Source organism: Phyllostomus hastatus, unplaced genomic scaffold, assembly GCF_019186645.2.
Source record: "Phyllostomus hastatus isolate PE091 unplaced genomic scaffold, TTU_PhHast_1.1 phas_scaffold_442, whole genome shotgun sequence".
NCBI classification, from domain to species: Eukaryota; Metazoa; Chordata; class Mammalia; order Chiroptera; family Phyllostomidae; genus Phyllostomus; species Phyllostomus hastatus.
In genome coordinates this window covers 6,539,911-6,564,558 of record NW_025334030.1, presented here as the reverse complement: position 1 = coordinate 6,564,558, position 24,648 = coordinate 6,539,911, and the positions used below count along the sequence as shown (strand labels likewise).

The 24,648-nt window shown below is 47.8% G+C and overlaps 3 protein-coding genes across 5 annotated transcripts in view; 1 reads left to right on the top strand and 2 right to left on the bottom strand.

The window, feature by feature from the left end:
* Window positions 1-365: 365 nt before the first annotated feature.
* On the bottom strand, window positions 366-3,228 carry TSR3 (TSR3 ribosome maturation factor). 2 transcript variants are annotated; one of them, XM_045820944.1, is made up of 6 exons: window positions 3,010-3,227; window positions 2,686-2,905; window positions 1,886-2,079; window positions 1,242-1,415; window positions 1,031-1,094; window positions 366-751 (listed from the first exon to the last, which is right to left on the bottom strand). In XM_045820944.1, the coding sequence occupies exons 1-6, from the start codon at window positions 3,119-3,121 to the stop codon at window positions 571-573; spliced, it is 945 nt and encodes a 314-aa protein (XP_045676900.1). In that variant the 5' UTR covers window positions 3,122-3,227; the 3' UTR covers window positions 366-570. The 2 variants fall into 2 exon arrangements, with proteins under 2 accessions (XP_045676900.1, XP_045676901.1); XM_045820945.1 differs by lacking the exon at window positions 1,242-1,415 and having other exon boundaries at window positions 3,010-3,228.
* On the top strand, window positions 3,202-21,791 carry GNPTG (N-acetylglucosamine-1-phosphate transferase subunit gamma). 2 transcript variants are annotated; one of them, XM_045820947.1, is made up of 11 exons: window positions 3,202-3,327; window positions 3,439-3,496; window positions 3,581-3,648; window positions 20,305-20,359; window positions 20,425-20,508; window positions 20,599-20,692; window positions 20,767-20,881; window positions 20,951-21,033; window positions 21,109-21,240; window positions 21,320-21,401; window positions 21,496-21,791. In XM_045820947.1, the coding sequence occupies exons 1-11, from the start codon at window positions 3,276-3,278 to the stop codon at window positions 21,591-21,593; spliced, it is 921 nt and encodes a 306-aa protein (XP_045676903.1). In that variant the 5' UTR covers window positions 3,202-3,275; the 3' UTR covers window positions 21,594-21,791. The 2 variants fall into 2 exon arrangements, with proteins under 2 accessions (XP_045676903.1, XP_045676902.1); XM_045820946.1 differs by having other exon boundaries at window positions 20,755-20,881.
* UNKL (unk like zinc finger) overlaps window positions 21,768-24,648 on the bottom strand; it is a 48,719-nt gene continuing 45,838 nt past the window's right edge. Inside the window, exon 15 of the mRNA XM_045820939.1 lies at window positions 21,768-24,431. Coding sequence (XP_045676895.1) covers window positions 24,276-24,431 — 156 coding nt within the window. The 3' untranslated portion in view covers window positions 21,768-24,275. The remainder of the gene's footprint in view (window positions 24,432-24,648) is intronic.

Here is a 24,648-nt window from a genome sequence, read left to right as displayed (position 1 = left end):
AGAGGGAGAAAGTGGGCAGCCAGTGCTCTCGCCCTCTCTGCGCTCTAGAGCCCTCCACCCACAGAAGCCTCGGGGAGAGGTTTGCTCAAAATATCATAGGTCTCCACCCCCCCGACCTGGATCCTAGGCCCAGGAGGGGGTCCCTGGGGTCACTCCGAGGCTGCTGGGTCAGTGTAAGGGCTCCACGCTGACTGGTCACCTGTCTGGCTTCTCCTTGTGTGTACGTGTTCGTACCCACATAAGACCTGCTCCATGGCCCACCATCCCCACAGCCCAGATCTTTCCCAGAAGGGTCTGCCTCACTAGAGGTTGACAGTCTCCCGCGTGCCCAGGCCAAGTGCAAAGAAACAGAGGCTCACACCGTCTCCCTGTCTGCAGCTTCATTGGGCATTCTGAGGCAGGACCCAGGTGAAGCCTATGACAGAAGCTGTGGGAGAGAACCTGACAGAGTCCAGTGCTGCTCGCAGATGTAATAGGCCCAGGCCGCCAGGCCTCTCTGTTCCCATCAGCCCCACTGCAGTCTCTAGACGTCCTCATCGCTCTGCCTCAAAAAATACATGTGTGCAACCTTCAGTCTCTCTGCCGTTTCTTGATTCCTTTCCAAACCTTGGTGGGGGCGCTGGCCTCTGACTCCCGCTCCAGTCTCTTCTCCTCTTCTGGGCTGCTGTCGCTGCTGCCTCCATCCTTGGCTTTAGGCTCAAGTTCCTCAGACTCTTCCTCACTGTCACTGTCGCCACTATCCCTGGGCAGCCTGGAAAGAGAGGTCTGTTCACTGAACGCATCATTCGTGGCTCGTCTGAGGCAATTCTTCCCTGGAACACTGACCCACAAAAGCCCCCAGGCTGAGTATAAATGCCTCCTATTCCTTGTGTTCTCAAAACCAAAACCTCTAGGTGGGACGTCCGCACCCCCTTTTCCATAGTCAAAACCACCATCTCCTCCCTACCCCGCAGCAGGAGGGGCTGAGGCCAGAGGCAGAGGACAGCCCTGGATCTGAGCTGTCACAAAACTGGGAAGCCTGAGGACCTACCGGGTGCCAGCCACAGGCCTGTTGGGGTTGGCAAACTCTCGTCCAGAATCCACGTCAAAGGGGTCTGAGCGGAAAGAGCAGCAAGGACAGTGACATGTGGGCAAGCTTTGAGTAGAACCCAGCCTTCCACTCCTGGAGCTTCTCAAGGAGGTGGCAGGTGTGGAGGACCCTAACCCCACCCAGGGGGGCTCAGGTCCACGCCCAGCCTCACCGATCTCCTCCTCGGGGCGCTCCTTGGCATGGGCCAGGAATTCCTGCTCTGCCTGCAGCACCTCCTCTGAGCTGCCGCAGGCTGCATACTTATCCAGGAGCTGATGGTTCAGGTCTAGGAAGGCCTTACCCCATTTGAACTTCCGAAGCAAAATGACAGCAAGGTCTGAGAAGCCTGATGCCACAGAAACAGGAAACCCAAAAATGTCAATCATCCTTTTCCAATCCTAAGTGTGTCTCCTGCATACTCAATGCTGTCCCAGACACTAAAAAGTCCCTGCCAGACACCACCTTATAATGCACACAGCCCATGGCTGACACTGAAGCCCACGAAATTCCCCTGCCCATGTCTCATAGGGCTGCCCATCAGGACCTCTATTGGGACCATAAAATCTCTGAGGATGAGTTGATGGAGGGCTCTCAAGGCAGTGGTGCCATGACAACAAGGCAAAACAGGAGTGCTTGCAGGCCAGCTATCCGTTTTGCCACCCATGGAGTGAGGACTTGTAAGAGGGAGCTGGAATGGAAACCCTGGTCTGTCCATCTCAACCACTTCCATGCACACCTTCGTTTCCCCTGGGACTTGCCAGCAGAAAACACACTGCTGGGCGCACAGCCAGGCCTCAGGGCTGACCTGATACTCACCCAGAATGCAGAAAGTGGCTGCAAAAGCCTCCACACAGGACAGTTTGCAGGGCCGGCCATAGTTCACGGGGTTGGCCGCCACCAGGTGGGGCAGCAGCCGAAAGTGGCTCCCCCGCATCTTCCCAAATGGTGTCTCCTCCAGTCTGGCCCAGGAGCAGTCGATGACAGCTACCCCCGATTGTGCCACCAGCTGCCTGCCAAGAGCAGCATAGGTTCTGGGAGCCAACACCACCTTGGTGAGAGCCCTAGAACAGGTATGTCCCTGGAGACTGACTTCACTAGGGATACAAGGACATCATTCCTCTGCCTCAAATAACGCCTGAGGGCCCTATAGGCCAAGCTTTGAAGCATCTAAGTAACTGGAACAGATTCACTTATTCACATGACTGTTTATTTGAGATCTAATATATTCTGGGCTCTATACTAAATAATAGGCCCCCTGCAGGGGTATCAAACTCATTTTCACCAGGGGCCACATCAGCCTAGCGGTTACCTTCAAAGGGCCGGCTGAATGTAATTTTAGAACTGTATCATTGTAACTACCCTTAACAGTTAAGTGAGAGCTCAGTGCTGCTGTCGGGTAGAAACAAGGTACCAGGTGGATAAAACAAGGTGGAGGACCGGATTCAGCCTCGGGCCTTGTGTTTGCCAACTGTACAATAAGGGCAAGCCAGACAAATAGATATAAAAAGATGGGTCCTGAAAGGTATGACGCGCCAGAGTCGGGGCTTATTAGGTCGAGAGAGTCCGTGCAGGCACCCCGGCCATTCCAACCCCCTCCTCTGGCCTCCTGAGCCTACCTGTCAGCGGGAGACACGTACTGGGAGCCCATGGGGCTGAGCACGAGGCCGCCGAACCTGTGGCCAAGGCGCAGGCAGCGCACCAGGCCTAGGCGGGCCAGCTTGCGGCCGGTGCAGCGCCGGGGGTCGCAGTGGCCCAGCTCCCACATGGCCAGCGTGCAAGGCAGTCGCACCGGACTCGGGCCGTCCATGTCCTCGGCCGCTTCCGGCTTCACGGACGCTGCACCGGGGAGAGAATGGGACGGGTAACAGGCACGGCTCAGCCGGTCGACCCTGGGCCTCCAACCCCAGCCCTGCCCTTGCCCCCAGTCACTCCCCACTCACCGCGCAGCGCGGCGCCCACCTCCTCTGCGAACGTTTCCAGAGATCGGCCCGCGGGACGCCGAGTGTGGCCCCCCTCGGCCCCAGGCCCGCGCGCTGCCCTCCGGCGGCCCATAGCGGACAGTAGCGCCTCCGCGACTCCCGGGCCAGCCCCTCCGCGGGCAGTCGGGCCAAGCGCCCTAACCTGAGCTAAACGCCACTTCTATTTCCGGTTCTCACGTGACCCGGCGGTCTTCACGTGACCGCGCGCTCGGCCGGCGCCGGGAGTGATGGCTGCGAGGTTGGCCCGCTTCTTGCTCGTGCTCGAGCTCGCAACGTACGGTTAGTGTCCCGGGTCCCAGCACCGCTCCTGCGACCCCGAACCCCCACCCCACCCATCCCCGCGCCCCCGCCCTGTTGTCCGCCAGCTTCCTCACGCCCCGTTCCACTTAGGGCCCGGGTACGCGGGCGCCGCCAAGATGAAAGTGGTGGAGGAGCCCAACACGTTCGGGTGAGCAGCCTCGCGCGGCGCGGCGGGGTGGGCCGAGGGGCGGCCTAGGGCCCGGTTTTCCCCTGACCCTAGTGTTTCCTGCAGGCTGAACAACCCATTCCTGCCCCAGACCAGTCGCCTGCAGCCCAAGAGAGAGCCGTCACCCGTTTCTGGTGAGTGCGGCACCCTTGCGGCAGACGTGGTTGTGGCCAGGGAGGGAGCAGGGAGCTGGCTTGGATTCCGGAGTGGACCTGGTCAGCGCCCGAGAGCCTGCTCGAGAGGGGCAGGGAGGGAAGGATGGCGTCGCAGGCGAGGGGTCCTGAAAATTAGGGCCTGGAGGCTTATGCATTGGCTTATCAACCTTTTACAGTTTTTGAGTGCGCGATAATATTCCAGACCTTCTTGTACCAAGTTAAATAGTTGCCTCCGGACTTAGTCGTTTATTTTCTTCTTTAGAGGTGGTCGCTGTTAACAATTTGGTGTCCATCCTTCCAGATGGCTTTTATGATTTTATGTGCTTAGGTATACAAGTAAAAAAACGTGCAGTAATTTTTGTGTGTGTGATTCTTGTGGGTTTCTTAATCTTTATTTATTTGTTTTTGGGGGATTGAACCATTTGCATTCTTTTTTTTAAACAATACTACTACCTTGGTCTGCGAATTTGCTGTTGACGTTCATTGTGTGTTTTGGAACTCTTAATGGTGATGGATGTAGACCTTCATTCTTTTCATTTGATACTTGGTATTCTGCAGGATGGCTTTGCAGCATGTTATTGTTGAGCATTTTGTTGCTTACGTTTTTCTTGCTCATTAGAAACAGTGTTGTGAAGAACATGCCTTGTAGGGATTGCTTCTTAAGTGGTTTCCTAAGAGAGCATCCTGGAAGTGGCTAGGTTGGTGTATGAAAATTAAATATAAGAAACAAAATCCAATATATATTTTAAAGATTTTATTTGTTTGTAGACGGAGGGGAAGGGAGGGAGAAAGAGAGGGAGAGAAACATCAACGTGTGGTTTCCTCTGGCGTGCCCCGGACCAGGGACCTGGCCGGCAACCCAGGCACGTGCCCTGACTGGGAATGGAACCGGCAACCCTTTGGTTCTCAGGCTGGTGCTCAATCCACTGAGCCACACTAGCCAGGGCTCAGTATTTTCTTGAATTGAATATGTGTTAGGACCTGTGCTGGGGATACAGAAAGAGCAAAACATACAATGCTTGTCTTTGTGGATTCAAGAGTTTAATGAGGGGTAGGCAATAAACAAAGAAGTAGGTAAAGTGTAGACTGATGAAAAATTCTCCGTAGGTGTGAAAAGTAGAGGAGGAGAGTGTCATGTTGAGGAGATTGCTGTTTTAAACAGGGAGCTCAGGAAAAGACTGAGAAGCGATATTTTGGTCCAAAGGTAGAAGAGGAAAGGGAGTGAGGGATAAACATAGATTGTGGGGGGGGGGAGTGGGAAGAGGGGTCCAGTAAAAGGAGTAGCCAGTAAAGGCCTTGAGCCAGGATCCCGAGGCCAGAGGGGATTAGTGGGTGGTAGGATGAGAGTGAAGATGGAGGGGACAGATGTGAGCTTTCACTCTAAACAGATCTGTTCCAGCTTTCTGTTAGGGAAGGTACTGCACAGAAAACAGGAACCGGACAGTGAACACCAGCATATTCCGCCTCAGTACAAGTTAACATCTTGCCTGCTTGTTACTTCATCTTCCTGTTTTCGTTTTTTAAAAAGTGAACTTTTCATTTGGCTGAACCATGTGACGACATTCGGTTGTAGACATCACAGTACTTTATTCCTAAATATTTCCAATGTGCTCTCCCACCCCAGCCGCCCAAAAGAACGGTAATTCCATAATAGAACTAGTCCAGGGCACATTCCCCCATTGTCTCCGGAGTGCCTTCTACAGCTGTCCTACAGCGGGATCAGTCAAGGCTCACACGTGCATTTTGTTAGTTATGTGTCTTCAGTCTTAAGGTGGAACAGGTCCCCTCCATCCCCCTCCTCCCCTCCCCCATTTTAAAAGGAATTCTGTGGCATTGACTTTGGGGGAGGGGTCAGGCCAGTTGCCTTACAGAATGTTTGACCATCTGGATTTGTCTGGTTCGTGATGTCACTTAGCTTGCCCTATTTTACGCTCGGGTTCCAGAAGTGGGAAAATAGGCCTGAGAGCTTGACTACAGGCAGGTTAAGTAGTTTGGGCATGAACACCTCTTAGGGAAGCAGTGGACTACATACAGCATTGCATCAGAGGGCGAGTGTTGCCAGGGCCTGTCCCTCGTGGAGGTGGGATCCTCCCGCTGCTCTTAGCATGCTGTCTGGGAGCCTCTTCGGCTCCAGTGAATACATTGTCCCCAGGAGCCTCACACTCCAGTCTGATGGGGGAAGAGAGCTGATTCTCTTTCCTCATGCCTTCTGCACTTATTAGCTAGTGGTCTCTGGTGAAAAAGCACTCCTGCCCTGGCTGTGTGGCTCAGTTGTTCTGTGCATGGAAGGGTTGCCAGTTCAATTCCTGGTCAGGGCACATTCCTAGGTTGTGGGTTTGATCCCTGGTTGGGTTGGGGTGTATTGGCAGCCAGTCCATGTTTCTCTCCCTCCTTTTCCTCCCCCTCTGACTGCACTCCACCCTTGCCACTTCTGCTTGTCCTAAAATCAATGGAAGCATGTCCTCAGGTGAGGAGTTAAAAAAATCCAAAACGTTCCTTTTTCATTTTGAATATTTTTATTGGCTCCCATTTAAATCATATTTTTATTGAGGTGTAGTTAACATGTTCATTCTGATGAAGTTTGACAGTTGAGCTTATCTGTACAATTGCCACCCAAAATAAAATAGAGGACAATTCCATCTCCCAGAGAATTCCTCTGTCCCTTTGCAAGTCCCCCACCCATCACTTTCTGGTTTCTGTCACTACAGAGAAGTCTCAGCAGTGCTTAGATTTCAGATAACAGAGGTGCACAGTCCTGTGCCTGGCACTTCTCAGTACCACCACTTTTTTCTTGGTGCCAGGTACACATAAAAACTGTGACTTCACTCCTGGCCAGTGTGCCTCAGTTGGTTGGAGTGTTGTCCTGGGACCGAAGGGCTGTGGGTTCAATTCCTGGTCAGGGCATGTATGATCCCTGGTCCCCATGTGTATAGGAGACAACCAGTCGAATGCTTTTCTCTTGCATCAATGTTTCTCTCTCTCCCTTTCCACTGCCTTTCCCTCTCAAAACAATGAAAAAAGTGTCTTCAGGTGAGGATAAAAAATTGAAAAAATAACAACCCTGTGACTTCTGAGTAAGGTCTGTTGTCTAGTTAATTGTACCGTGCCAATATCAATTTCATGGTTTGGTGACAGGCTGATGTCAGCAAACCATGTGCTGGTTTGTGCAGTGTTCATCTGGGGGTGGCGCGAGGGCCTCTCTGTGCAGGCGCGGCAGCTTCTTCTAAGTCTGCAGCTACGGAGTAGATCAAAGTAAAAAACGCTGTGTGTGTATCAGTGCTGGAAGAATCAATGAAATCCACATGATTTTAAGTCTCTAACTGAAAAGTAATGTTTTTTTCCCTTTACTTTCTATTCCTGCCTTTCTCTCTAACACTAAAAAGGTGGGTTCCTTAATCACGTAAATATATGTACTGGTTTTCTGGTATAATTTACATTAAGATGGTTTTAGAACTGTAATAATAGTATTACTACTAACTGTAAAATGAGGTTTGAGAGTTTTTTTACTTTATTTTAGAATGTATCTAACCAACTATTAGGGTGGCCGGTGACCCAGGCTGTGAAAGAATTCACAAAGAGAAGAGAGTGCAGAGAGCAGAGTTTTGCTTGGACTTTCCCAGGAGAGGGAAAGGGCTGGGTGTGGAGAAGTGGCACCAGTCCTGAGGGGTGGGGGCTGGGAGTTTTTATTGTATCAGCAAAGGGGGAGGGGGTTGTAGCTGGGTAGTCATGGCAAGTAGTTGTCCATCTGGCGGTTTTGGGCTGAAGGTGCAGACTTCGGTTTGTTCTGCTGTTATCTTTGGGTTCAGGGTCCGGGTGCTCTGGTCTGGCTTGTCCTGTTTGCATGAGTTTTAAAGCACCTGTGCAATGGATGCTTTTAGTAATCTTCCCAGTCCTGAGAACAGAGGCTCAGAAAAACAACAGTTAATTATGCCTGACAGGCTTACAGAAGGGAAGAGAGAGCAAGTGCGGGTAAAGAGGGCCTGAAAGGGGTGTTTTGTCCTTTCGCCAAAGTACAAAGTTGGCACATCTTCGTTTTCCCTGTTATTTTAAGATTTTATTTACTGATTTTTGAAGGGGAAGGGAGGGAGGAAGAAAGGGAGAGAAACATCAGTGTGTGGTTGCCTCTCACCGCCCCCTCCCCGGGACCTGGCCCGCAAACCAGGCATGTGCCCTGACTGGGAATCGAACCGGCGACCCTTTGGTTTGCAGGCTGGTGCTCAATCCACTGAGCCACACCAGCCAGAGCTCTCTGTTACCAGTTTGACTTGGAAGTTTGGTTCATATGTTTCTGCTTGTGTTCAGTTTTACTACTTGCTATACATATTTTTCACTTTTGATTTTCCCTTAATCTTACATTTTTTCCATGTTATGGACAATTTCAAGCGTGTGTAAAAGTGAAGGGAGGGTAATGTGAAGCGCCAAGCATCCTCATCTGCGGCCTCTGCGCTCACCCTGCTTTCTCTCAGCTGCCCTTGCTGCTTTGAAACAAGGTCTTACTTCTTTCATTTGTAAATATTTTGGTATGTATCTCCTAAGGGCATAGCCACAATGTCTTCATCACAGTCTTTAAAAAGTAATAATTCCTTCCCAATCAACAAAAATCCCCATAGTCCCCTGGCTGGCGTAGTTCAGTGGATTGGGCGCGGGCTGTGAACCAAAGCATCGCAGGTTCGATTCCCAGTCAGGGCACATGCCTGGGTTGCAGGCCATGGCCCCCAGCAACCACACATTGACGTTTCTCTCTCTCTCTTTCTCTCTCCCTTCCCTCTCTAAAAATAAATAAATAAAATCTTTAAAAAAAAATCCCCTTAGTGTTTTAGATATTGCTAATTGTCGTGTGAGTTTTATTCTTTTCAATCCTCTCCCAAGGACGCTGACTGACTTTAGAGAGCGGGAGGAACAGCAGTCAGCCGCCCCCTGTGTGTGCCCTGACTGGGGATGGAGCCCACCACCTAGGTGTGTGCCCTGACTGGCAACTGAACCCACACCACAGCCTTTTTGGTGCTTGGGATGACGCTCCAGGTAACTGAGCCACCTGGCCAGGGCCTATAAATTTTGAATAGTTGGCTTGTCTGCGTCAGTATCTAAGGTCCACACGCTGTATATGCTTGGCATGTGCCCACATGTCCTTTAGGTGTCTGTTATTTTTTTTGAATGAGGTGGTATTTATTTTCTTCCTTTGTTTTCTTTTTTTAAAATTTTCTGTCTGTAAGTTTATTCAACACAAAATAATTCCTCCAACTTTACTGAGGTGGTTGACCATGTCCACGACCAAATCTGTCTCTAAGCTGGAACTCAGTTGCTGACTCAGCCCCAGCCTCGGCTTTCTTACTGGCACCAGTGGGCACAGCGCCCTGTCTGTAGGTGTTTGTCGGCTTCCCCTCCTGTGAGCTTTGCTAGTCAGGGGCTCTCCGGTCCTTTGGGCCTTGGCCTGCCAGTCTCAGGCCTGCTGTGGCGCAGAGTGGCAGGCACAATCTCAGGGCAGGTGGGGGTGATCTCGGAGATACCGGCTGCCCTTGTCCATAAAGTACCTGTAGAAATGTCTCCAGGCGAATTGTATCTTCACTTGGCCTTGCGATTTGAGAGACTGCGTGACTTTCCTGATGTGAAGATCAGGCACGTTCTTGTCTGCTGGCTCAGGGGGTTTGGGCACGTGTTCATCCTTCTTGGCCACTGTCATGCCCTCCTTTAAAAATGTTCATAAAAGTGCAATCCAGTTCTTCTTGGGCATCAGCGTCATGACGGCTGCTGCATCTGGGGCCAGAGCTGGGAAGTCATTTCTCTCTTTCATTGAGAAAATTTGCCATAAAGCTATCCGGACTTGGCCTTTTCTTTGAGGAAAGATGTTTAGCTACTAATTCAATTTCTGAATGTTTTTTCCTACTATTTTGTTATTTTGTATTTTACTTGTCCCTCTAAAACCTCCTGCACCTGCCCCCTGCCAACCATCACCTTGTTCTCTGTATCTGTGTCTCTTTCTGATTTGTTTTTTGAGTGTTTATGTTTTTGTTTTTGTTTTTGTTTTTGAGACTTCACATGTAAGTGAAGGTATTGGGTTGGCCGAAAAAGTCTGTTCTGTTTTTTCCATAAAAAGACACATTTCTCATTTTCACCAATAACTTTATTGATTTGGATATTTTGAGTACATCAGCTATCTCCTGCTATTGTCCTCTAGTGGGTAGAGGCCAAGGGTGCTGCTAAACGTCTTCCAATGCATAAGACAGCCCCACAGCAAAGAATTATTTGGCCAAAATGTCAATAGTACCAAGGAAATTCATAAACCACTTTTGACACATTCGATCAGTCACAGGACCTTCTCCATAGATTACACAAATCTTTTTTGCATTTCAGTTGCATTTTTATCTTTCTTGGAATAATAGAGCCTAATATGCTGAAAATGTTGTGTATCTTCTTCCATCTTCAATATTAAAGTGGCTGCAGAAAAAAATCAATTTTTACAAGTATTTTTAAAAATGCACGCTGATAGACAGCTGTCACAGTACAATCTAACAAAATTGTTTTGAGTGAAGTTAAAGACAAGTAAACACTACTGGAGCCATCATACGGAAAAAACATAACGGACTTTTTGGCCAACACAATTTTTGTCAAATGCTTTTCTGCATTTATTGTTATGATCATATGGTTTTTATGCTTTACTTTGTCAGTGTAAGGTATCATGTTGATTGATTTATGACAGTCGAATCACCCTTGCATCCTGGGATGAATCCCACTTAGTCATAGGTGTATGATCCTTTCAATGTGTTTGTTGAGAAGTTTTACATCTGTGTTCATCGAGGTTATTGGCTTGTAGTTTTCTTCTTTTGTAATGTGTTTGTTTGGTTTTGGTATCAGGGTAATACTGGCTTCATAGAATGAGTTTGGAAGCCGCTATTCCTTCCTCTTCACTTTTTGGGAATCGTTTAAGAAGGATAGGTACTAATTCTTCTTTGAATGTTTAGTAGAATTCATCTGTGAAGCTCTCTGTTCTTGGACTTCTGTTTGTTGGGATTTTTTTATTATTGTTTCAATTTCATTGCTAGTCAATTTAGATTTTGTATTTCTTCCTGGTTCAATCTTGGAAGGTTATTCTTCTAGAAATTTATCCATTTCTTCAGGATTATTGAATGTGTTGGCATATAATTGTACACAGTGTTCTTTAATGACTATTTCTGTGTTGTCAGTTGTAACTTTTTGTTTATGGTTTATTTATTTGGGCTCTATTCTTGATATTCGGCTAAAGGTTTGTCAGTTTTATGTTGTCACCTAAAACCAGCTCTTGGCTTTATCGATCTCTTCTGTTTTTTAAATTTCTATTTTGTTTATTTCCACTCTGATCTTAATTTCCTTCTTTCTACTTACTTTGGTTTTTGTTCTTTTTCTAGTTCCTTGTGGCATAGATTGTTTATCTGGGATTTTTCTTGCTTTTTGAGGAGGCTTGTACAGCTATGAACTTGCTCTTAGAGCTGCTTCTGCCGCAGCCCATTGTAACAGATCCAGTGCGGGTTCTAAGCCTCCGGGTTCAATTGTCCCTCACCGAAAAGCTGACCCCCAGTGCCAGAGTCTTGTGAAGAGGAAGGGCACTACTTATTCAAAAGTTATACAGATTTAGAATAATGGTGGAATTCTGTTAAATCCCATGCCCTTTAGAAACAACAAAAAAAAAACCCAGACACACATAGCCCTGCCTTGCCCATCCCAACCAGGCCAGTCGGGGGCCATCTCTCAGGAAAAGAAACAGAAGTCTGTAGCTTGGCTGGGCAGATTCCTTTCTGTATTCCAGCTTCTCCCAGTTGTCCATGCTCAGCTAGGCTCCTGCTCTTAATCCAAAACTGCATGGCCCCTTCCTCATGGTAGGCTGGTGAGGGGTCCTTCTGCATCCTTTCAAACTGCGTGGCCGAGACCCCGCATGGCTGCTACATGGTGAAGAGGCTTCTCCTTCCCCAGCCGCCTGGTTAATAGCTCATGGCTGCACCACACTTGGGTTTAAATCTTGGCACAGATCTTCCTCGGTAAACCCATTTCCGACCCCTCCCACACTGGGTTACCTCTGCCCTTCCCCATGTCACCTGCCCTTCTCAGCTGCCATTGTTAGTCCAGGCAGGCGTGGCCCCGTGACTGAGGAGCCTCTCCGAGCTCCTCTCGCAGGCGCAGCTGGCCAAGTCAAAAGTTAGTCAGGCCCATCTCCCTGGTGGGCACAGACTTGAACATCACCAGACACTGGCCAGTTTCTTCAGATATGCAAAGTAACTCTCAGGGGCCCCGCCCCACTGCCACTTCCCCCAGCCAGGTTATTGGGGGTTATCCCCCCTTACTGGGGACTTCTAGCTCAGCACCCCGTTACGTCATTAATTTTGAAAAGTTATGTTTTTGTTTTCACTTATTTCAAAAGAGTTTTTGCCCTGGCTGGCATAACTCAGTGGATTGAGCACAGGCTGCGAACCAAAGTGTCGCAGGTTCGATTCCCAGTCAGGGTACATAACTGGGTTGTAGGCCATAACCCCCAGCAACCGCACATTGATGTTTCTCTCTCTCTTTCTACCTCCCTTCCCTCTCTAAAAATAAATAAATAAAATCTTAAAAAAAAGAGTTTTTGACTTCCTGTTCAATTTCCTCTTTGGTCTGTTGGTAACATGTTGTTTAGTCTCCATGTATTTGCAGTTTTTCCAGTTTTTTCCTATAGTTGATTTCTAGTTTCCTGCCATTATGGTTGAAAAAGGTGCTTGAAATGATTGGTGTTCTTGACCATAGTGAGGCTTCTTTCTCTCCTGGAAAATGTTCCATGTGTATTTGGAAAAAATGTGTATTCTGAAGTTTTTAGATGAAGTGTATAGTTCTATAAATGTTTCAGTCGACCTGGTCTAATGTGACTTTTAAGACCATTATTTCCTTATTGACTTTCAGTCTGATCTGTCCATTGATGTGAGTAGGGTATCAAAATGCCCTACTATTTTATTACTATGGATTTCTCCCTCTATGCCCATTAATAATTGCTTCATATACAGGCTGGAGCAAAAGCAGGTTTACAGTTGTGAGTGCTGCGAACCGCAGTTTATTCTCGCACTCCTCCTTACTGACTGTCGTACCCCTGTCCGTACACACAGCGGCAGCCCTTCTGCGGCCCCACCCTGCATTTAGGTGCTACCGCTCTGGGTATGTAGACACTTACAGTTGTTGTATCCTCTTGTTGAATTAACTCCCTTATAATTATGTAATGTTTTTGTCCTTTTTTACACTTTCTGTTTTCAAGTCTGTTTTGACTGAGTGTGCCTTGCTTTCTATTTATTTGCATGAAATATCGTTTTCCAGCCCTTTATTTTTCACTGTGTCTTTCAGTTTGACTCATAAGCAGCTTTTAATGGGTTGTGTTTTTTATTCAGCCACCCTGTTTTTTATTGGAGCATTTAAGCCATTTACATTTAAAGTAATGTAGGGAACTACCTCAAACTAAAAAGCTTCTGCACAGCAAAAGAAGCTGACAACAAAACAAAGAGGCAGCTGGCTTTCGATGAGATACCACCTCACAGCTGTTAGACCACCTCACAGCTGTTAGAATGTGTGTTCTCAACGTGGTAGGGAACACCAAATGTCGGAGAGGCTGCGGAGGAAAGGGGAGCCTGGTTCACTGACAGTGGGACACAGACTGGTGCCACCCCCCTGGGAAACAGTCCGGAGGTTTTTCAGAAAATGGAGAATGCAGTTACCATGTGACCCAGCAGTCCCTCTCCTGGGTATCTACCTGAAAACCTGGAAAACGTGTGCAAAGATATATGCACCCCTGTGTTGGTCACGCCATTATTCACGGCCAAGACATGGAGACAACCAGAGTGTCCTCGGTAGAGGACTGGATACAGAAGATGTGATATGTACATACAATGGAACACTGCTTAGCCATATGAAAAGATGAAATACTGCCACTTGTGACCTTGAGAATACTGTTATGCTAAGTAAAATAAGTCAGAAAAAGCTAAGAACCATATGATTCAGGCAGGTGGGACGTGCAGCTGACACTCGTAGACACAGACAGCAGTGGGAGGTTCCCGGGGAGGGGTGGGGGCGGGGCGGGTACATGGTGAGCGGCAGGCACACCCTGCAGTGTGCAGACCGTGTCTCGTGGGAACGCAGGCTTGATGTCTAGATAATCTTATTAGTCAATGTCACCCAATAAATTTAATAAAATATTTTTAAAGTTATTGTTAGGTATGTCCTGTTGCCATTTTACCGTTTTCTGGTTGTTTTTAACAGTTCTCTTAATCTCTTCCCTTGTGACTGTTGTTTTGTTTTGTTTTTTTTCTCACTGTTTTGGGTTCTTTCACTTTTTGTCTCTTGTAGGGTTTTGGTCTGTGGTTACCATGAGGTTTATGTACGTCACTCTTTGTCTGAAGCAGTCTATTTTAAGCTGATAGGTGTTTAAATTCAGATATATTCTGTAAGGATTGTATGTTTACTTCTGCCCTGCCTGCTCTATATTTTCTGTGTCGTGTTTCTAGATCTTTGGAGTTTGTGTGCTCTAACTACTTTGCGTAGTTTGAGTTTGACACTTTTTCTTTTGATTTTCATCGTGGCTTTTTAAATATCTGATAGGCTGTGTTTATTAAATATTTGACTTTACCTGGGAGATTTTTATCCCTTTTTCATAGTTTCTTATTTCTGGCTGTGGCCTTCCTTTCTTGCTTAAAGAAGACCCTTGAACATTTCTTACAAAGCTGGTTTAATGGGGATGAACCCCTCTAGTTTTTGCTTGTCTGGAAACTCTAGGATTTTTTAAAATCTCTTCCTCAGTTCTGAATGACAGCCTTGCTGGGTAAATTATTCTAGATTGTAGTGTAGTTTCCTTTCTTTCAGCACTTTAAAGTGCTCCTGCCACTCCCTTCTGGCCTCAAAAAGTTGCTGCTGAGAAATCAGTTGATAGCCTTATGGGGTTTCCTTTGTGTGTGAGCCATCATTTTCCTCTTGCTTTCTGCTTGTTGCCCAGCCCGGCTGCCCGTACTGCTAGAGCCGCAGTGCGAGTGGGAGTCCTCCTTTGCTCCTGATTCAGTGTCCTGCTCTCAGGCCTGCTGACGGTGGCTTATAGCCAGGTGTTGAGTTGAGGAAGTTTCCAATTTCCTGGTTGTCGAGTTTTTACCATGAACGGTATTCGATTTTATTGGTTGCTTTTTCTGCACCTATTCTGATGATCCTAGGGTTTTTCTTTGGTAGGCTGTGAGTAGTGAGTGGAATAGCATTATTTTTGAATGTCTAGCCAACTGTGTATTTTCGGAGTAAACCCTACTTGGTCATGATGGATACAGTGAGCCCTGGACAGTACGAGGTTAGCAGTGCTGACCCTGGGCAGTCAGAAACCCATGTACAGCTGAAGTCGGCCCTCTGACGGGTGGGTTCCCGACCACGAGTCAGACATGTAGTTGACCCTTGAACAACATGGTTTTAAGCTTCGTGAGTCCACTTACACGTGGACATGTGGACAGACCCGTGAAATTCCAGCCCTTGTTCAAGGGTCAACTGTATGTATGTTTTATATATTGCCGCATTTAAATCGCTAATTATTTCTGACTTTTTTTTAATTTCTAGAATTTCTGGAAATTCTAGAATCTTTTTCTAAGTTATGCTCAGATGTCCTATCTGTTCATTGTATTTTACTTCATGCCCTTGAATATAGTTGTAATAGGTGCTTTCAAATCCTCTCAACTTCCGGCACACATGCCGTGTTGGGTTGGACCCTGGTGACGGCCTCCGCTCTTGGATGTGGGTCACACCCCCTCCTCTTTGTAGGTCTGATGCTTTTGAAACACATCCCGCTGTGGGCTCTGTTGTCTTACCCTGAAGAGTGTCGTTTTTTCAGGGGGTGGTTAGGCTGACTTCACACACCAGCCCTGCCAGCCTGACCACTCTGGCTGGACTGTGCCATTCGCCCCAGATGTGTGTGCACAGGGTTCAGCCAGACACACACACAGAGTTTGTATGCAGACTTTCAGAGTTTGTATCCCGACTTTCCAGCGGCTGGGTCAGCTCTGCCGTCCCAGTTCCTACACCGGTGAGACTGGTGGGTTGTCTGGCCTTAGCAGTGCGGGGGTGCCGGCGGCCTGACCCTCCAGCAGAGCTGCACCAGCAGGAGTCAGCGCTCTCTCTCCAGTTCACGCCCTGGCCGTGTACCCCTTTCCTTCATCCTTTACGCTATCAGTCATTCAGATGTTTTCTGCAGGGTGTTCTGGCTCCGCCTCCTCGAGGTTTAGTCTCCTATCAGCTGAAGTGGCTTTTAATATCGTCTACATATTATTTGCTTTATTCTAAAGCCCATGTATGATGATTTCAAAACTCTTAAGATGATATTACTATTAACTCATGAAAGTACGTTTGTAAATCACTAAGAGTGATTCTTTTCCCTCTGAGGCGATGTGACTGACTGCACACAGTTTGGCTCATCTCCTTTGATGTCAGCTGTAGGGACCCTTTTCATTTCACGTAAACCGGTGCGCGCGGCCACCATGGAAAGCCCTGATGCAGGCACGCTCGGTGCTCCTGTTCCTGCCTCCTGCCATCACACTGTGCTCCCTTGGAGGTCTGTTTGTCGTGGTGGGGTTTTGTTTGTTTTTTGTATAATTGACATATAACATTAGTTTCAGGTGTACAGCATGATGATTCAACATTTGTACTTACTGCAGAATGATCACCACAATGAGTCTAGTTAACTTCCATCACCATACATCATTAGTTTTGTTCTTGTGGTGAGAACCTTTAAGATCTGCTCTCTTAGCAACTTTCAAATATGCAGTACAGTGCGTGTTAACTGCAGTTACCGTGCTGCCCACCACGTCCCCACCATGTGCTTGTTCTGTGGAAGTTCGTGGACCTGTTGACCCCATCAGCCATTTCGCCCCCTGCATCCCCTGCCTCTGGCAACCAAAAATCTGTTCTCTGTGTCTATGAACTTTGTGGATTTTTTAAAAAATTCCATGTATAAGTGAAAGCATATGGTACTTATCTTCCTCTGATTTTACTTAGAACAATCAAGGAAGTCAAGGCAAGATTTCCTCCCTTTTTATGCCTAAATCCCACTGTATGTGTACATCTCAATCTTTATTCACTCACTCACTGGTGTACATTAGGTAGCTTCAATATCTTGGTTATCACAGATAATGCTGCAGTGAACATAAGGAAAATACTTGTTCAAATCAGTGTTTTTGTTTCCTTTGGGTAAATACTCAGAAGTACGATTTCCGCATCATATGGTAGCTGTAATTTTTGAGGGACCATCACACTGTTTTCCACAGTGGCTGCACCAGTGTGCACTCCCACTAGCAAGGTTTAAGGCTTCCCTCTTCTCCACATCCTTGCCAACCCTTGTTATTTCCTTTTTTTAGTAACAGCCCTTCTAACAGGTGTGAGGTGGTATCTCATGTGGTCTTGATTGGCCTGTCCTTATGAATAGTGCTGTAGAGCATCTGGGCACGTGTCTGTTGTCCGTGTGTGCGTTCTCTTTGGAAAAATATCTGTCCAGATACTCTGCCCATTTTTTAACTGGATTGTTTTTTTGCTACTGAATTGTATCCCTTTTTTAAAAAAAGATTTTATTTACTCATTTTTAGAGGAGAAGGGAGGGAGAAGAGAGGGAGAGAAACATCATTTGGTTGCTCCTCGCAGGCCCCCTACTGGGGACCTGGCTGACCACCCAGGCATGTGCCCTGACTGGGAATTAAACTAGCAACATTTTGGTTCATAGGCTGGCACTCAGTCCACTGAGCCACACCAGCCAGGGCAAATTGTATTAAATCTTTATATAGTTTGAATATTAACCAGTTATACATGATTTACATGATATACATGATTTACAAATATTTTCTCCCATTCAATATGTTGCTTTTTCATTTTGTTGGTTTCCTTTGCTATACAGAAAGATTTTAGTTTAATATCCCATGTTTACTTTTGTGTTTTTTAGTCAGATCTAAAAAATAATTGCTAAGACTAATGTCAAAAAGCTTATTGCGTATATTTTGTCCTTACTGCCAGGTGTTTTATGGTTTAGGGTCTTATGTTCAAGCTCTTAATCCATTTTAATTTAATTTTTATGTATGTTGAAGGTAACAGTCTAGTTTCTTTTTTTGCATGTGGCTGTGTAGTTTCACCATTTCCTCGTTGTGTATTCTTGGCTCCTTTGTCATAAATTAACTGACCATGTATGCATGGGTTTATATCTGGGCTATTTTATTCGATCGATCTGATCTGTGTGTCAGTTTTTTAGGCCAGTATCACTGTTTTTTTGTTATTTTGTGACTTAACCTTCTGGTGTTTTGTTGTTTCGCAAGCCTAAAAAACCATGAATTCCCCATTTGTTATAGTAAAGTGTACAAAAACCCCACCAGTTCAGCCACATGTAGGTGTGCAGTGCAGAGGCGGCAAGCGTGTGCACGTCTTTGTGCAGTGTCGGCACCGTTCATCCCCGGGACCCCATCCCCCCAGATGGAACCTGTCTCTGTCAGACACTGACCACACATTCATTCCCTGACCCTGGGCCCTGGTACCTGCCATCCTCTCGCTCTGTGACAGTGACTGCTGTAGACACCTGCTGTGGCCTGTCGCCTCAAATTTGTATGTTGAAATCCTAACCCCTCAAATGACATTAGGAGCTGGGTCTTTGGGAGGTGCGTAAGTCCTGAGGGTGGAGCCATCACAAATGGGATTCCTGCCCTACAGAGGGGCTCCAGAGAGGTGCTGGATCCTTCCTTCTGCCATGTGAGGGCACAGTGGAAAGATGGATCTGCTGGTGCCCTCCTCAAGTTTTTAGTCTGATTTGAATTTACATCAATACCAGCTTAACTTCAATTGCATATAAATACTCCTATTTAGCTGTTTCTCCACCGTTACTGTTTTCACAAATGACCTCCTTATACCTTGTGCACTTGCTGACATTTAACATTTTTTATGCATCTTTCAAATTCTGTACATGTACACATCAAAATTGCAATGCTGGCTTTGTAATTTGCCCTTTATAGGAAGTTTTTGTAGGCCTTCATCTTGAAGGACTCCCTTCAGCAATTTTTGTAGGGCAGTCTAATTGACAGTGAACTTCCTTAGCTTTTATTTACCTCATTTTTGGAGGATATTTTTCCTGGATATAGAATCCTGGGGTTTCATCCCACTGTTTTCTGGTCTCCAAAGTTTCTGCAGAAAAATCAGCTGATAATCTTATTGAGGACAAGTCACTTGTTGCTTTCAAGACATGGTTTTTGGCATTTGTTTCTTGTGTCTCGGTGTGAGTTTGAGTTCATTATGCTTGGAGCTTCTTGGATTTGTAGAGTCATGCCTTCTGTCAGACTATTGTCAGACATTTTCTACAGTCATTTCCTTAATCTCTGTCTCTTTCCTCTCCTTCAGGGACTCCCATGATGCGTCCCCCAGGACTCTAAGTTCTGGTCACTAATTCTTTCCTCTGTTCAGATTTGCTGTGGAATCCCTTGTGTGATTTTTTCATTTCATTTGTATTTTCATCTCCAGGATTTCTTTTTGATTTCTATAATTTTGTTTTTATTTAATGTGTTTTCTTTCAGAATTTTTTTTAAGAGAGGGGAAGGGAGGGAGGAGGAGAGGGAGAGAAAAATCAATTGGTTGCCTCTTGGGCGTGCCCCAACCAGGGACTGAACCCACAACCAAGACATGTGCCCTGACCAGGAATCAAACTGGCACCTTTTGCTTTGCAGGATGACACCCAACCCACTGAGCCACACTGGTCAGGGTTCTTTCTGTAATTTTTATCTCTGCTACATATCATTTGAAGATAGTTGATTAAAAGTCTTGTTAGTCCAGTGTTTGGACTTTTCCTGGGATGGCTCTCCTGGTTTTTGCCTAGGAATAGGTGGTGTTTTCCTGTTCTTTTGTATGCCTTGCAGTACTTTATTGAAAAATGGTTCTTTGAGAAAAGGCACCTCTACCAGTTGTCTGCAGACTGGCTCTGCAGTGGAGTCAATCTTCATCAATTGCTGGGCACACCCTGAGCCTAGGGAGCAGCAGCCTGAGATTCATTTGCAGGCACGTACATGGCTGCTCTTGAGTATCTCTATTCCCGAGTTTCACCCCAGCCTCTCCTTGGGCCTTATTTGGTCTGTTGCATCTCCCCATAACCTCTAGCCCCAAACTTCTGAGTCTTGAGGCCCCCACACCTTTCATGAGCAGTGCCCGAGTTCCCACCTGAGGTCTGAGTTAGACAAAACGGGGACCAGTCCTCCGGTAGCCCCAGCCAGGCTGAAATGTTGGAGATAAGGTCGGCCTGCTCCTTGTGGCCACGCTAGGGGTGGGGTTGGCACAGGGCAAGAAAAATGCTGTGATACTTGTGCAACCACCTGGAAGGTGCTTTTGTTCTTGGTATCCACTTGGCTGCTATACCTGTGTTCCAGAAACCTCCAAGGTCAGCCCGGCCAGCTTCTGGTGCTCTTTCAGTGTCGCACAGGGAAATGAGCTTGGTGTTTCCTTGGTCTGAGATTTTGCTGACATCACACGTGCTCTCATGCTCCCTTCTTAAAGCTTAAACCCATCTTTTTCCTGAGCAGCTTGCTTTGTGGGTAGTTGGGTTTTGTTTTTTTTTTTTTTTGCCTGGTCTGCAAGCTTGCTCTTAAACTGGACCCCGTATGTTGCATTCTCTCCTAGGGCCTGTGCATCTCTTCAGACTCTCTGGCAAGTGCTTCAGCCTGGTGGAGTCCACGTGAGTGAGGGGAGGGGCGGCAGGGGAAGGGGCTGGGACACCCCTGACAGCGGCTGTGCCCCCAGGTACAAGTACGAGTTCTGCCCATTCCACAATGTGACCCAGCACGAGCAGACCTTCCGCTGGAACGCCTACAGCGGGATCCTCGGGTGAGCTGGGCACGGGACAAGCATGTCGCTGCAGGCCCCATGGAGTGGTGCCCCCCACCCACCCCAACTTTGTGTTCTGATCCTCCCCAGCATCTGGCATGAGTGGGAAATTGCCAACAACACCTTCAGGGGCATGTGGATGAGGGACGGTGACTCCTGCCACTCCCGGAGCCGGCAAAGCAAGGTGGGGCCGTATGGGAGGGGGCCTGGAAGAGGGGCCCCTGCTTCACCCACCCACCAACCAAGGTTTCCCTGCAGGTGGAGCTTACCTGTGGAAAAAGCAACCGATTAGCTCATGTGTCTGAGCCAAGCACCTGTGTGTATGCACTGACCTTCGAGACACCCCTTGTCTGCCACCCCCACTCCTTGTTAGGTAGTATGCTGGGGCTGTGGGGGGTGGGGCAGAGGGGCTCAGCTGAGTCTGGGTTCTGTTGAATCTCAGTGTACCCAGCCCTGCCCATGGCCCTGCAGCAGAGGTGGGACCAGGTGGAACAGGACCTGGCTGATGAGCTAATCACTCCCCAGGTGAGGTGCTGGGGTGGGCACGCCCTGACTGGGTGCAACACGGCCAGGAACTGGGTGTCCTTCCTTTACCCACAGGGACATGAGAAGTTACTCAGGGCCCTTTTTGAAGACGCTGGCTATTTAAAGACCCCAGAAGAAAGCGAACCAGCACAACAGGAAGGCGGTGTTCAGGGCCCAGTGTTTGAAACGTTGGAGAGCTGCAATAAGGTGCCAAGGGGGCCGGCTGCCCTGCACACAGACAGCCTGCAGCCCAGGGGCTGACCTTCCCTTCACATTCCTGTTACAGGCACATAAGGAACTGTCGAAGGAGATTAAAAGACTTAGAAGTGTGCTAACCCAACACAGCATTCCCTACAGCAATCCTTCAGGTAAATCGTGCATAGCGGAGGGGCCAGGTCCCACCCTGGGACCCGCTGCCTGTGAGCTGGGCTCTGACCTGTCCTCTTCCTGGTATTTTGGCAGAAACTTCCAGCTCTGAGCACCTGGACTCCAAGACACCCACGGACAGAACCGCAGAGCAGCTACCAGGCAACCCAGGGTTGCTTGGGAACACCCTCTGACCTGGGTTGGGGGAAGACAACCAGACTGGCACCCTGAAGCAGGAACAAGGAGCAGGCCCGGCCACAGTGCAGGGCAAGGGGTCCCGGGACAAGCACACTACAGGCAGAGGACGGGCTTCCTCTCTGCCTTCTAGGCCAGTGGCTCTCAGGGTTATACATGAAGATGTGGACAAATAAAGATTCAAAGTTTTAATTCCATACTGATAAAAATAATTCCATGAATTCTGTAAACCATTGCATAAATGCTATAGTGTAAAAAAATTTAAACAAGTGTTAACTTTAAACAATTCACTACAAGTAAATGATTGTGCATTATAAATACTACCTTCTGGGTTACGAAAGTTCCATTCCAGTAACATTCTCATCTAAATACTCAGAACAAACATACAGATTGGGGGCTTCCATAAATTACCCACATGAAGCATTCACACTGAGGTGAGGTCTCCTGATCGCTGCGTGAGTGGTGTGACGACAGAACGTCACCGCTAATACTGAACACCAGAGCTGAGAGACAACACTGAGCGCCGCCCGGCCTCTGCTGCTCCATCCAGCACCCCCCCCCCTCACCCACAGGTGGGCCAGTGAGACCCGAGGCAGAGCCTGGCCCCAGCGCATCCTGTGAGGCCCACCAAGTGCAACTCCCTCAGGAGACCAGGGCTACTACAGGAACAGAGTACCCCAAGGGCAGCGCCCCCGGGGGACGGACCCCAGCGACAGCCCTGCCAGCGCTGGGCCACCCTCAGAATTCCATTCTGGGTGGTTCTTTGGGTTCTTTGGTCTTCCCACCACAGGTGTTCTCAGAGCCAGGCCCGCCCTGAGAAGGGTGAGCGCCCCGCCGTGGGACCCCTGTGAGCACGACACACCAGCCCCCAGACTCCACAGAACTGACCAGAGTAGCTTATAAATAGACCTAAAGCTTAATTGTTCTTAATCGTTTATAATCTGAAAATGTCTAGGCTAAATATCAGTAATAAACACTTTCTTGTTATCCCAAAAAAGGCCAAAGGCCTGGAATGGGAAACAAGTGCATAAATACTAATAAAAATAATTTTAAACAGTGATAACAATAGCACAAAATATATGTAACTTCTAAGAGCTAGTAAATCATCACTATAATTAAAAACATACTCACTAAAACCAAGTCAATAGTTAACCTTGAGTAGTAGCACACCAGCTGCGGAATGTCATGGGGCCACCTTAAAATGACTCTATCAGTTTGTCTTATGTTAAAAAATGTTTTAAATTTCTTACTACAGTAAATACATTCTAATTTAGTCACTGATAAAAAATTTTGCCTAGTCACTTTGCACTTTAAAAATGCTATTAAAAGTCTTTGGCAAAGCCCCAAGCAAGTAGAAACACGGGTGTTCACTTTCCGGCCAGAGGGGCCAGCACCTGCTCCCACCCCTCCCTTCCAGCGGCAGGTTCTGCAAAGGTTCTCTCCCGGAAGCCTAGATCTGCTTCGCTGAGAGCACAGCTGGGGTAAACGACAGACATACTTGCCAGAGGTCTAGAAAAAAAGACCCATTACAGACCAAAGAAGATTTGAGTCATCACTAAAATCAGACCCGTTCCCAGGAGCACTTCTGCTGTGGCCCTGAAGCCAGGCTGCTACTTGGGGGCCAAGGGGCCTGCAGCAGAGCCAGGTCCTCAGGGCAGCCCCCTGCCCTAGCACAGCAGCCCGGTCCTCACAAATGACCGATAATACCTGGACACACAGATTGGATGACAATGTCCGAAGTGTCGCCCTTAAGTCAAACATGCCAAAGATGGGTGAACCTGTCCTGCTGGCAGGAGTCCATGTGGCCCTGAGGTTATTGGGTGGGGCCTGTGGGCCAGCTGTGGTGCCCGGCAACCAGCTCCAGGAAGACGGGGCGCTGCTGCCGTGAGACTCAAAACCAGCTCTCTAAAATGAACACACTCCCTTGGCTGCCTGTTTTTAACTAGTATCAAATTGTCTTACAAAGTTTCAAGGGAGAAAATAAAACCAAATGAACCATTCCCTTCACTTCTTTCGAAAGGTTCAGGCACTTGGAGAAAGTGGCCCCGGGTCACAGACACGTGATTGAGCTCCCTCATTTCTCGGTGTGGGGAAATAAAATTCCAATAAGTGTGCGTGTGCACGCGTTTAGGAATAGTTCCTTTCATAAAATTAAAAACATCTAAATGTATGTCTTTCAATAATCATTCTGCTATAAATATTTGTTTCCACTTCATTTAAAACCTATAAAAATCCTAGGCATTTCTCACTACTAGATAATGCTCATTTCATAAGTACTAATTTCTGAATATGAAATCTAATAATATTTACCATACTATGAATTAACAATAAACCGATAAGAAATATTTTAAGTTCACAGTACACATACAAAGCTTCATATCGCGTATTAAAAAAAAACATGAACCTAGAAAGCAGCTTATAGCAACTTAGCCCATCCATTTAAATTCCTCAATTTACAAAAGTGCTCGGCCGGGATGCGAGTTCCCAGGACGTGGTCACAGTAGTGTCAGGACTGCACACCCCGTGTAATCACTGTGCCCGTCCGGACCCTGGGCAGTGGGCAGGTGGGTGCTGTGTGTCTGCCTTCAAGGTCTGCGAGAATACCATGGAACCATGGGTGCAGCTCAGGGCCGGGGTCTCGACGTCGGTGGCACCAGGAAGTGAGGCCACCATGGCTGCCGTCACCACTGGAGGGGCTGGCCCTCGCAGTAGGGGCACTCGGGTGCATTGGCCACACAGGATTCGCAGAGCACACGGTGCTGGCAGGGCTGCAGGACGGCGCCCCGGGACTGCTCCCTGCACACCACACACTGCTTCGCTCGGAGCTGGAAGATTACCTGAGGGCAAGAGAAGTTGGGGTCACTGAAGGCCCCACCCTACCAATGGCCCCCAGCTTACCCCAAAGTGACTCAAGGGGTACACAGGGGTAATGGCCCCTGGCTAGCACCGGAAGACTCAGGGCTGGGGTGGGACACCTGTGCCAGGGGTCACTGCAGGAACACAAATATGGGGTTGGCCCTGCCTTTTCATGAGCCCCTCAAGCAAAGGACTGGC

What these genes read in the sequence shown, in the direction of transcription:
- TSR3 (XM_045820944.1), bottom strand. Translation starts at nt 3,121, where the DNA reads ATGGGCCGCCGGAGGGCAGCGCGCGGGCCTGGGGCCGAGGGGGGCCAC. An exon ending in GCGCCCCGAGGAGGAGATCG is followed by an intron (nt 1,095 to 1,241) that starts GTGAGGCTGGGC and finishes CTTTCCGCTCAG; the next exon opens with ACCCCTTTGACGTGGATTCT. An exon ending in AGGCCTGTGGCTGGCACCCG is followed by an intron (nt 752 to 1,030) that starts GTAGGTCCTCAG and finishes CTCTCTTTCCAG; the next exon opens with GCTGCCCAGGGATAGTGGCG.
- GNPTG (XM_045820946.1), top strand. Translation starts at nt 3,276, where the DNA reads ATGGCTGCGAGGTTGGCCCGCTTCTTGCTCGTGCTCGAGCTCGCAACG. An exon ending in CGTTGGAGAGCTGCAATAAG is followed by an intron (nt 21,241 to 21,319) that starts GTGCCAAGGGGG and finishes TTCCTGTTACAG; the next exon opens with GCACATAAGGAACTGTCGAA. An exon ending in TCCCTACAGCAATCCTTCAG is followed by an intron (nt 21,402 to 21,495) that starts GTAAATCGTGCA and finishes GTATTTTGGCAG; the next exon opens with AAACTTCCAGCTCTGAGCAC.